At 29.6% G+C, this 13,236-nt stretch overlaps 1 protein-coding gene across 2 annotated transcripts; it reads right to left on the minus strand.

The window, feature by feature from the left end:
- Nucleotides 1–1,151: 1,151 nt before the first annotated feature.
- Nucleotides 1,152–8,038, minus strand: LOC103501343 (zinc finger CCCH domain-containing protein 53-like). Of its 2 annotated transcripts, none has more exons than XM_008464895.3 (10): nucleotides 7,746–8,038; nucleotides 6,583–7,434; nucleotides 5,824–5,994; nucleotides 4,339–4,524; nucleotides 3,840–3,928; nucleotides 2,920–3,171; nucleotides 2,716–2,833; nucleotides 1,922–2,086; nucleotides 1,745–1,837; nucleotides 1,152–1,670 (listed from the first exon to the last, which is right to left on the minus strand). In XM_008464895.3, exons 2-9 carry the CDS (start codon nucleotides 7,419–7,421, stop codon nucleotides 1,765–1,767), a joined length of 1,893 nt encoding a protein of 630 aa, XP_008463117.2. In that variant the 5' UTR covers nucleotides 7,422–7,434; nucleotides 7,746–8,038; the 3' UTR covers nucleotides 1,152–1,670; nucleotides 1,745–1,764. The 2 variants fall into 2 exon arrangements, with proteins under 2 accessions (XP_008463117.2, XP_016902984.2); XM_017047495.2 differs by having other exon boundaries at nucleotides 6,583–7,424; nucleotides 7,746–8,026.
- Nucleotides 8,039–13,236: the final 5,198 nt, after the last annotated feature.

The raw sequence follows: 13,236 nt of genomic DNA on the forward strand, positions 1-13,236 counted from the left end.
CATGAAAGGAAACAAACAACATATCAACATTTGTTAACCCAGTTCGATGAATACGCATCTACATCTGGGAGGTTGTTTGCCCTGGATAGAAGATTTTAATTTATATATTATGCATGTAACAATTGTTGAATACTGACTGGAGGTACAACACTCTGCACATTTATCACCGTGCTGTCCTAGAACTGATTCAACAAAACTAAATATGTAAGAACATAATAGCCATAACTCATAAGAAGGACAGAATATCTCCCCCTTAATGTCAGATTTATAGATGATGTATTCAACTCAAACCCTGAATAACTTGATGATTCTTCTATCAGTTTTTTGTATTATTTTCCATGAAGAACACTACGAAAAATTCACCATCAAAAAAGCTTTTTTACTTTTTCTTCCTTTCTTCAAAAAACAGTATAACTTTTCACACAAAATTTTACGGAATAAATCCTGACCACACGTGAGACCATCTGGAAAAGAAAATCTTAACAAATTCTTTACCAACTCCCTCACAAAACTCCATAACTAATTAATTAATTTACTAACCAATTAATTAATTAATCCTAACCAACCGTGAGACCATGAATTCTTTACAACTCCATAACCAATTAAATAAGTAATTTGGTCGTGATAAAATAAAGTAGGTGAGACCATTAACTAACAACACCGACAAATGAACCCATTGAAAATATTGAACCTTAGACGGAGGGATAATTAGGGTGAGAGGATATACTTCATCAACCCAACTCCACCAACACTTAAAAGTTAGTGAAACAAATATTAAGTTAATATATTTTACCAACTTAATCCAACTCAAATAAGCTAAATAAAATAACTCTAAAAATTATATTTTAATTATATTTTAAACACTACATCAAGCAATAGTTGAGAGCTCATCCTACCATTAGAATCCCATAAATCAAATAAAATACCTCAAATAAAATACCTCGAAAGAATTGTACACAAAGTACTCTTTTTTTTTCCTTTTCAAAAGAATAGAATAAATCTTTAAGACTCATTTTCAAATATAGAAAATAAACTAAATTTTCATATTCTAATTTTTTTTTGCCAATATATTCAGAACAATTTTATCATTTACTGTAATCAGAATAAAGTAAACAAATCATAAATAATGATCAAATTTCAATTGAGCAATATATATAAAGGCCTACTATCATTTAATCAACACTTTTTGATATACAAAGAAGACTGAAGTTTGAACATGTTGGCTTTCTTGAATTCCGCTTGTAAGATTTACATTGGCAAGAGAATTACAATGCCCAAACCAGCCAAAACAATCCAATGTCTCTCTTTGCCATTTTACACTCCTTTTACTGTTTCTTCTCCTCATCTCTTTTACTTCTGTCTTCACTTCAACTAACACTAATTAAATTGAAAGCTAAAACTAGCTAGCTCCTACTACTACAACAACAACAATCTTCATAGAAGGATGACCTCCCATTTTCACATTTGTCGGGAGACTTCCCAGGATGAACTGAACGAAAGAACGCCAACTCTAACAGACAGGCAAGAGTTTTCTTTTTGTCGAGAACTTCGTTCAGTGGCTCCATCTAGAGACTTTAACATACCTATGATTTTTTGTTATTTTAAATAAATACTATCGTTATGGTGATTCTCAGGTCCTTTGGTGATTATGGCAACACTTCTTGAAATTTCTGTACAAGACAACGATATGGTTTAGAACAAAAACAAAACTTGCAGACTGAGGAATGTTTAAGGAAGAACTTACAAGCTGAGCTAAAGGGGAAGCTAAATTCCAACTCTGCATGTCGGTCCACCCGTGTTTGCATACAATCCAATGGCTCCATGGCCAGAAGAGTACCTGACATTGATACACAGATCTCGTCATCTGCAAGAAATGAGAGATATATTGTTAAGAGGATCAAAGCAAGAAAAAAGGCCTTACTGGCAGTTGAAAGACTTGAAGGGTGGTGCGGTAAGGTTTGATGTCGGAATGAAGGACGAAGCTGCAGAATGATTGTCGGTCGAGGCATCTGACTCGTCGGCCTCAACAACGCTTGGTGTGTAAGAAGCAGAGGCGAAGGGACTGTCAGGAAGATTATGCTCCAAACTATAAAATAAGAAAAACGATCAAAACTGCAATTTTAAGAGCCCTTACTTCTGATCAGCTAAGAAATGTCAATGAAAAATCTTAAGATCTTTCTTCAGCACATTTTTGCTTCTTTTATAAAAAAGATAACCACCACCAAATAGAACCTTAGGTTAAAAAACATTTTTATCACCAATTTGGTTAGTAACGATTTAATCCATGTACTTTAAATTTTAACCATGGTCAACAATTTAATCCATCATGAAAAGTTTCATCAAAATGAAGTGACAATGTTTATCATGCAATTTAGTTTTTATACTTTATAAATAATTTTGATTCCAACCAGTTTAATAATCTACACGTGCAAGAAATTTCCTTAAATTACACCATTCAAGACAGATTTAATTGTCACAAATTCTGAAGTACAAGGCCTAATTCTTACTTATTAAAGTTCAAGGAGACAAGACTACATTATAATTTTTTCTTTTTTCTTTTTCTTTTCTTTCTTTCTTTTTTTTTTTTTTTTTTTTTTTTTTTTTTTTTTTTTTTTGATAAAAGGGACTAAATTTTTATCAAGTTTAACAACAAAATTGGTACTTCATGAAAGTTTTAAAACCAAAAATGTTTTTTAACATAGAACCTTTTAGTACCTAGTTTCTTGCAAGTCAGTTTCCTTGCCATTGCTACTATCAGTATCAGCTGTCAAATCAAAATTGTTCATCACTTGAGGCTCGACACGAATCTCGGGCAAGTGGCTCGACCCGTTCTCTACAAAGGACAGGTGGATTATTATAGCTAGAATGAAAAACTTATGAAATTCAAACTTCCCTATGCAACATAGAGAGAAAATGTACCTTGGAGAAGTTGTGAGTTGGTAGGAATTGAATGGAAAAGAGTTTGATTGAAGGGATTGGGAGAAGGAATGGGAGAAGGAATAGGGCTACATGTTGAAAGAGGAGTGTGATGATGTAGAGGTTTTTTGACATCAGCTAATTGCAAACTCATTACTCTTAAAGCTTGAAGTTCAAGAGCTTGTTGCAAATCAGCTTGTTCCTCTAGTTTCCTCCTCCACAGCATGTCTTGACTGTTGTAATACATTCTTGCACCTGCATTTTAAAACAAGTTACGAAGTCGACTTTTCGAGAGACTTTTGCAGCTAAACTTGAGGCTCCTTTAATTATGTTCTTGCTTCCTATTATCCATTTCTTGTTTCCCATTTTTATAGAAATAATTGTTAATAAATTTTGGATTATGTTTCTCATTCCAAGTCCTCTGCTAGATAGTGCCAAATTCTTAAACGTGAGACTTTAGAATTTCTATACGTTTGAATTTAGGACATGACTATAAAGCATTTGATTTTGTAACTTCATGATTTAAATAATACTATCAACCTCATCCTTTTAACAACACTCATAAAATGAGACAGAATAAAAGGTTGAGAACATTACTAAACAAACCCTTGAACATGAGACTTTAGAATTCCTATACTTTTGAGTTTAGGACATGACTGTAAAGCATTTGAGTTTATAACTTCATCATTTTAATAATTAGACCAACTTCATCCTCTTAATAGTGCTTATAAAATGAGAAACAAAATAAAGAGTCTAGAACATTACTAAGCGAACCCTTGAACATGATACTTCCAAATTCCTATACATTTAAGTTTAGGAGATGACTGTAAAGCATTCGAGTGTATAAGATCATCCTTAATTGGACCAACTAATTTGCACGTTGTAACAAACAAAATTTCACTGAGAGAGAATTGATTTCTTACCATGATGGAGATCATGAAGATCTCTAGAATCAATACCAGTAGGAGGACCACAAGGTGAGAAGTCTCCCCTTTCCATTTGTTGTTGTTTCCTAATTATAGTTTAAATATAAGATTTCAATTGGACAGGTAAAAGGGACTAGAAAAAAGAAAGGCAAGCTAAGTAATTTTAGGAATCAAAATACAATAAACACAAGAGAGAGTATGACTAAAGAAAGATTTAGGCATTGTTTAGGACCAAAAATCACGTTTTCCACCAAAAAAAATCCTTTAGAAAAAAAAAGTTTTGTGTGGGAAGGTACATATTGAGTATTTACTCAATACTTTGCTAAAATGACGTTTTTCTAATAGTTTCAGAAGCACTCTACAAGTATTTACTCACAAAGCACTTATATTTGAACTTCTGGAATCATTCACAAACAAGACGGGGGTGAGTGGAAAGTGGTTTTGACAATAAAAAAAAAAAGTGCCATAAGTAATATCAACAGAGAAATAACAAAACCTGAACTTGTCAGGGACTTTGCCCTTCTCCTTGTAAGGCTTAACTAGAACACGAGAATCACATACAAAATGAGGGTTCCCCTTAGCCAAGATAAGCTTAACAGTTTCCGCATATACAAAAGTTACGAATCCAAACATCCTCTTTTGCTGATATGGGATTCTCACGTCTTGAACTGGTCCATAAATACTACATGTATAATAAATTCTCACGTTAGAATCATTAAACTTCCAAAAGAAAAAGAAAAAAAAAATCCTACTATTTGAAATATGATATATAATTGGCAATAATGTTTTGAAATGAATGTAACTGCAATATGTTTGATAATCATTTGGTTGTTGAAAAAGCAAGCCTATCAGCATTATTTTCACTAGTTAATCTTTTTCATTTTATTGTCCACATGTTTTTAAAATCCAAGTCAAGCTTCTTCATAACAATTTAGGGTCGTTTCGCAAACCATTTTGTTTCTTAGTATTCAGTCTATAACATCACTTTCATCTATTGATTTGTATGTTTTGTTGTCTATATTTTAGGAGGGTTCTCAAAATCTAAACCAAAATTGGAAAACTTAAAAATGTAGTTTTCAAAACTATATTTGTCTGTGTGATTTGGTTAAGAATTCCTATTGTTTGCATAGAAAATAAGAAAATCATGATCAAGCAATTGTGTGAAACAGACAAATTTTCAAAAACCAAAAATCAAATGATTACCTACGAGAACCTTAGTTCTATTAGATAACTATCTCCACCAATGTTTTCAAAAACCAAACCGAACTTTGAGAACTAAAAAACGTATGCATTCATGTATGCCTGTAAATATATATATAATTTGACTAAGATTTTAGTTCTTGTACTTAAAAAGATGTTAACCTATGTAAAAAAATGAGAGAAATAGGATAAATTTTCAAAAAAGAAAACAAAAATATCAAACGAGGCCTTGCATTTTACTTTTTGGTTTATGAAATTTAAGCTTATTTCTCTTATATATATATATGTGCATACATACATTTAAAAACTACTTTCACCTCTATATATATGAGTATATATTCATATCAAATTTCAACCTATGCTTTCAAAAACCAACTCAAGTTTTGAAAACTAGAAAAAAAAAAAAAAAAAAAAAAAAAGAAGCAGGTTTCAAAAAAATTGTTCTACTTTTGAAATTTGGTTAGAAAAAGTAGTTTTTAAATTCTGCTTTTCAAACCTAAAAATTAAAATGATTTTAAAGAAATGTGAAAAACAAAATTGAGAAGAAACCAGCAGAAATTTCAAAAACACAAAACTAAAAACGAAAGCATAACACATATTTTTTATTTTTTGATGAAAATTTGTGAAATCCGACATCTTATATTTTTTTCAAAACAAAATACGGAAATACATTTGAAATGGGTCTAAAATAGAAATTGTGCTTTTTTTTTATTTATTTAATTTCTTTCCAACAGAAGAACCTAAATAAAATTATTACAAAAATGGTAGAAATTAGAAGAACCTGAAATATTTGGACACATCTTCCTCTTTGAAACAGCTCTCTGCTGGGAATGTTAAGTAAATTTGTCTGGCTGCCGGATTCCCCATTCCTCCGCCCGAAAAATCACTTCTTTCTAGCCGGAATCTCCCTGAGTTGTTCGATTCCTCCCCCATCGATAAACCCGCCACCGCTCTGCATTACCATTTCGTGATTTTCAATTATCATTTTATTTTAGAATTACCAAATTCTTAAAATGACATTTTACATTTAAAAAAGAAAAAAAAGGAAAGAAAGAAAGAAAATGATCAAATACATTAATTGAAAAAAATTACTAAAAGAAAAAGAAAGTGACACAAATTTTCAATTTTAATTTCACTTGAAACTTTAACCAAATAGGTTATTGTTTTAATTTTGTTTCGTATAAGTTTTCATATTAAAAAATTTTAAAACTTTATTAATTTTTTATGCCTAATAAAACTTTATTACTTTAATTTAATTTTATGCGTAGTAAATAAGTAACAATTTTTAAAATGTCAATTAAATAAAATAATCTGGAACACAAAATTAAAAAGTTAAAGATCCATTATATTCAAACACAAATTATTTGGTTATATGTAATTTCGGCTAAAAACTAAAATAAAAAGTAGAAAAAAAGAGAAAGAATTAAGTTAAATTACAAAATTTGGAAAGGTATGGACTAAATATGCAATTAAACAAAAATAAAGAATTATATATATAATTTAGTAATTAAAGGAAAAGAAATGGCGAAAATACGAATACCTTCGCATTTCGTTTTGCTGCTGCTGAAGAAGCATTTCAGAAGCCGCTGTCGGCGAATAAGGAAAAAAGCCATTAACAGATCCCACTCCCATTCTCTGCTGCACACCGGAATTCGACCGGAGAAGAACCACATCATTACACTCTTCAACTATCTCCGTCCTTCCACCGTCACCGGAGTGAAAAAACCTACACCCACTTCCATTCTTACAAAACCCTTTAGCATAGTAAAGGCACGGCCTCCATCCAAGCCCCAAACCCCCATCCTCCGGCCAATTTCCGCCGACCGGACTTGCCGGGGCAGGGTAGAAGAAATCTGGGTTTTCATTAACAGAGCAATCTGTAAGGAAAGAGAGATGATGCTGATGCTGATGCTGGTGTTGATGTTGATGATGATGATCTTGAAACTGAAACTCATCTACAAAATCACCTCCTGCTCCAACTCCTCCTCCATTGGTGTTGTAAAAAGGTTTGGGATTATTGTTGTTATTGGTAGGTGTGATGAGAAATTCATCATCTGGGTTTGGAAAAGAATGATTTGGAAGTGGAATTTCAAGAGATGGGAGATTGAGTTTATGTCTTAAAGAAGAAGAAGAAGATGATGAAGTAGAAGAAGAAGAAGAAGAAGAAGAAGAAGCAGAGGAAGGGTTGAAGTTCAATTCATTTCTAGCTTTGAGAATGATGGAATGGAGTAAAGGTTCAGGGCCAAAAGCTAATCTAATCATTTCTTTTTCACTTTGGTCTTGAAGAAGAAGAAGCCCCATAATCTTTGAAGCATTTTCAGGGTCAAGATTTTGAAGCCTTGAAAAAACAATTCTTGTTGCTTCATAATCATCCATCATCACCTAAAACAAACTTCAAAAAACAACAAAGTGTGTGTTCGAGTTAAAGCATTTAAGTTTCAAACCCACCAACAACAACAATAACAACAAAACAGAGAAAAAGAAGAAGAAAAAGGGGGAAAGTAAAGTATTCTTCTTATGTAGCTTTTGATACTAAAAAAACAAAGGCATAAAAGAGAGAGAATCAAGATGTTAAACTAAAAGCTTCAAAACCCCCCAAAGAGAAAGAGAAGAATGGGGTTTGTTTAGGTAACCCCAAAATGGGTGAACAAAAAATCAGAGAAAAACACCATGAAATCGAGATCCAAAAGAAAGAAGAAATACCTGTGAGGGGTAACAATAACAAATTAGAGGAAGAAGAAAAGGAGGAAGAAGAGAGAAAAGAAATGGGGGTGTGGTTTTTATTGGGACAGGAGCTTATAGTGGGGATGCTCAGTAGAATTGCTTTCTCCCACTACAGTAGTTGTCTTTTTTTCTCTCTCTCTCTCCCATAAGCTCCTCCCATACCCATGTGAACTAAACAAACAAGGGGATTGGTAAAAGTGAAGGCCATGGAAAGAGAGAAGGAGGAGGGAAGTGGGTTTTGGCTCTTTGGGATGCATATCTCTAATAAGACACAATAAGCTGAGTGTGATTGTTGTTGTTTTTTGGTTGGGGTTCAATTATGCTTCATTTCTCCTTGCAAATACGACTCAAACTTTTTCTACTTTCCCAAGTAATTTTTCTTTTTTCTCTTATATACTTTTGAATTTGGTTCATGCTTTTTTGAAATATTTGTTGTTGGTCCATATATTTTTAGCAAGGACATATTTATTTGTTGTTGTCATTATTTGTTGTTTTAATTTCATTCATGTACTCTCAAAATCTTCATTTTGATCTTTGTACTTTTAACTTTTTGATTCAGTGATCATATTGATCTCTTAAGGATAAAATAAAAATGAAAATCAAATTGCAACAATGGACATTTCTTTTAAAGGACAAAGATCAAAATAAATATTTCAAAAATAGAAAACCAAATTTAAAAATAATCAAAATGAACATTTTACAAGTTTAAGAACTAAAATGAACAAAAACTAACCATATACAAACTAAAATAGTATTTAAACCTTATTTTTTATTAGTCAATTGCTTTGATCATTCAGCAAAATTTGTAACAATTTGTAACAATTTAGTCAATATACTTTATTAGGTAACAATTTAGTCTTTGAACTTTAAAATTTGTAACGATTTAATCCTTATCGTAGAAATGAGTGAAATTTTAACAAAATTTCTTCGTAAATAAATCAATAAACTAATTAGGGACTTGATAACTTTATAAAATATAATGTTAACGTCATAAAATAGTAAAAATGGGATGACAAATTTTGATGAAATTTGTTTATGTTGGGGGCTAACTTGTTATGAATTTGAAAGTTCGATGACTAGATTGTTAGATAACAAAGTTTAAAAACAAGAGGTGTTTTTTTGACCTTTTTAATTTTTATTTGGAATTAATGGATTTCTACTATAGTTTCCAGATATCTAGCAGAAGAATGTGAGGTTTTTTTTTTTCTTTTTCCCTTTTTTACAAATAATAAAACTCAATGATTTTTTTTCTCATTCATGCTTGTTTTAGATTCTTTTCCATTCAATGAATATTTAAATACATGATATTCATGAATCTTAGATTCTAGAATAGATTTGTATTAAATTTAGGAGTTCTTCTCTCTAAAATAAAATATAAACTGATGTAATAGTTAGTATGTAAAATATAAACTGATAAGTTATAGCATAATTCTCATACAGTCATATATAAAAATTTGATTGTGTAAGTATGTAATGATTTTAAAGACATATTCTTACATCAACAAAAGTGATCACAATAATATTTATATGACATTATTTTTTAAATTATCAATCGACTCAAAAACTATTTATCATAATATTTACATTATTTTTAAATTATTAGTTGACCTAAAAGCTATTTATCATAATATAATGCTCCCTTCACTTGTGGACTTGAAATACTAAAAAGATCCAACAAATGGAAAAAACATTAATCGGGAATGAAACTAATGTTGCAGGAACTTGAACCCAAAACATCTTGAAAAGTTTGATACTTAAATCACCCGTTGACTAAAAAACTTAAGCTAGTGAGTAGGATAAATTTAATATAATATCTAATATTATCGTAAACAATATCATATATGTCACACAGTTTTTTTACATCAACTTATGATACTTATAAATTTTCATCTTTAATTTGAATGGAAAAATATTTTTTTTGAACAATTTTAAATCTTAATAGAAAAGTAAAAATATTTGATATTTAATATTAAAAAATTATTGTAAATGAAAATTTTCCTTAAAATATTAATAGAATATGATAAAATTTTAGATTTTACGACGACAAACAGTGATAGAACTCTATTGGGTACATTAAACTATATTTGAGAATGCAGCCTTGATATTCAAGGATATAGTTAAAATTTATTTCTAACTTACCTAAATTTAATTGGTATATTATTTTGCTACCATGAAATATAGTATTTTTTTTAGAAAAAAGAAAAAATAATTTTAAAAAGAAAAAAGAAAAAGAAAAAGAAAAAGAACTTTAAAGTCTGACTTTTAATAATTGTGTCTATTTTGTCTAAAGATTAAACAGTTCATAATCGGTACGTTTATAAACTTTTGTCCGTTTAGTTTTTCTGTCTTAAAGCTATTTAGTTTTATCGTGCTTTAAGAAATAATATATACTATCATTTTAAATCTACCATTATCATAATCTTTACAATTATAACAATATGCCATCTTATAATTTTTATCAATAGAAAAATAAATTTTTTATTTTAAAAAAGATAACGATGGTTCTATTTAGATTAAGTGTCAATACGAACATAACTCAACTAACATAAAACTATTGTATTACAAATTTGAAAGTCATATATTTTATTTTATCATCCCCAAAAGAATGGATTTTGACGCCAACATATAATTAACTAACATTTTAAAATCTAAGATCAAACAACATTTTAAACATTTGTACAAAATTCCTAAGATTCAGATCATTCATATTTGTCGCTCAATCTTTATTTTGATATTACTTGTCCAAGTTAAATCATTATTGATTGACTGCGAAATTTTGCTATATTTAAAATTATTCTCCATAGTTTTGTCATTTAAAATAATTATCCTATAGTTTATAAAGATATAGTAGGATAATATATTTTAATTAGGAAAATTGGATCGGATGACAAAAAAATTTAGAAAAAAGTAGTTTCATTGTTTTTTTTTTTTTTTTGCATATTACAAAATTGACAAGTAATTAAATATATTAAAGGGCTATTAAAAGAGTATCTGATTTTAAATTTGCTACTTTTATAATTTAGAAAATGCAGTGAAATGTATCTTATTATCATAAATTTTTTTTGCTATTTTTACAAATGCTATTTTAATTTTATCATCTAAAAAAATTATAAATGATTAAAAATAATTTATGGGAATCAAATTTGTCTATTCAAAAGGCGAATTTAAAAAAAAAAATAATAAAGTTAACTTAGGTAAGGATTAGGAAAAAAAAAGAATTTCATCAAAGACAAAAGATCAACGCCCTTTCTCTTATATTTTTAAAATCTATTCGTCTATTCAACTCACTTATCCAAATTTCTTTTACTCCTATCATCAATTTGGAAAATTTTGGACATAAAAGGTTTGTTTGAATATACATAATTAAAATGAAAAATTTGAAAAGAAAAAATGTATTAATATTATTGGTAATTCAATGTTGAAAATAGTGGTATTGAGTATTTTGAGATGGGGAGAAAGTGGATATTTAGAATAGAGAGATCCGTGGTTCCAATACAAAGAGAGGTGCACGTTCAGTTGCCCCCAACCCCATCTGACACATATCTAATTAATATCTCTCTTTCAACTTCTATCCAAACTTGTTTTTGGAATTCATGCTTCAAACCTTTTTTCTTTTCTTTTTTTTTTCTCAAATATTAAATTTTGGGTTTTCAATAAAGAAAACATGTTTGAAAAAAGTTTATTCTTTTTAATATTTTTTTTTTTCAAATTTTTAAACCAAACATACATGATAACTACTTTTGAGTTAAAAGTGTATTGGGAAAATAAAAGAAAATCAAAACTCGTGTCCATGACATTTTCTTTAAATTTTTCCCTTTCTCGAGAGATGGAAACCAAAATTTGTTGTGGTTTTCATCTAGTTATCCAAGTTATAAATAAATAAAAATACTAATAATACACACATGTTATGGATGTGAGGGTTTTTGTATACGGATGGTCAATTCAGTAAATAAATGACAAAATGATTTAGTTAAGTAAATTAGTTCAAATACATGCCTATATTATTGAATAAGTGAAAATCTTGGAGTATTTCAAGTATTGAACCTACATGATTAATTAGTAATAGTGTAAACTTAATGAAATTGAAGACAATCAGAACAAATTGTGATGTGAATGTTGTGAATGGGCGATAATTTAGATTAAAAACTTTAAACAATAGTTATCGAACATAGGCTAACGATGCTTCAACTTTTTGGGTTCTATGCCTTAAGTTGGCAACCATAGTACACCGAAATAGTGGAATATACATGAATAGAATACTATCTAATGTTTCTATAGGTAATTGAATCTTAAATTAATTCGATTTTAAATTCTTTATCCCATGTGTCCCTTATTTTTAAGGCAATCAACCCTTGATCTATTTCTCACCTCCTAGTCTTGTATCTCCTTGTGACATTCATTTACACTCTAGTCTTCTCAACACTAGAACTCTACTATATTGTTAAATTAAATGGTCAATTTAATTTACTTCCTGTCTTTAATTTCATTGAAGGGACTGCATAATACAAGTTGGTGTGAAGTGCAATATACTTAAGTCATAAAGACTCTAGGGCATTTGCATTTGTTGTATCCTTAGAGAAATTTAGCTCATGACTATGATAACGTTTATTGAATCAAGAACTACCATAAGATGAAGTTTGATTTGAAAAACAAAGAAAAATTTAACTACAAGAATTAAATAGAAATAAATGTTAGAAAATTAAAACTAAATCTAAGTCGTTTCGTAGGTCAAATTTTCCCTTGTCCAAGGGAAAATTGTACCTTAACACACACACTTTCATGGGATGAGAAATCACATAGCCCGATTTAGAAGTTTTTGTTTGGTTAAAAAAAATCATAGCGAACAAATTAAGAAAAAATTTGAGAGAATACTCATGCAAGAATCCATTTTTCAAAGTAAAAGTGCAATTCTCAAATTCATGTAGTTCTTGGCATGAATCAATGGATGATCTGTTTTTTTAGAAGCGCCTCTTTGATTGATGACACACCCCTCGTGAAGGTATCATTTCTAACATTTTGATTAGCCAAATCCCACTATGACACTTTTACAATTCATTGCATTAGGAATTACCATATGTATAGCAGCTTTAACGCGATTACAATTGAGTTTTCCACCTGTTGGAGATTTCAGTTGTGGCTTTATCTTTTTAAAAGGTGATAGTTTGTTATGTTGTTATATGAAAAATCTTAACATCTTAGCTATTTTAACATCATAAGATCTTCCTGCTAATATTTTCATTTATGAAAATATGCTGCCGCTTTATTTTCCTATATATTTTTCTGTTTTGGTTTGTGGTTGATATTTTCCTTTCGAATATTATTTCCTTTGATGGATTAGATTATTTAAATCAAATTATGAAACCTTTTTAGGGTTGCCGAATATGTTTATTGAAGAAGTTGAATGTGATTATTGTACAAACTGCATTTAGTTCTTCAGCAAGTTGCAACTTTGTTTAGCAAGAGTTTTTCA

Source organism: Cucumis melo, chromosome 9, assembly GCF_025177605.1.
Source record: "Cucumis melo cultivar AY chromosome 9, USDA_Cmelo_AY_1.0, whole genome shotgun sequence".
Taxonomy (NCBI): Eukaryota; Viridiplantae; Streptophyta; class Magnoliopsida; order Cucurbitales; family Cucurbitaceae; genus Cucumis; species Cucumis melo.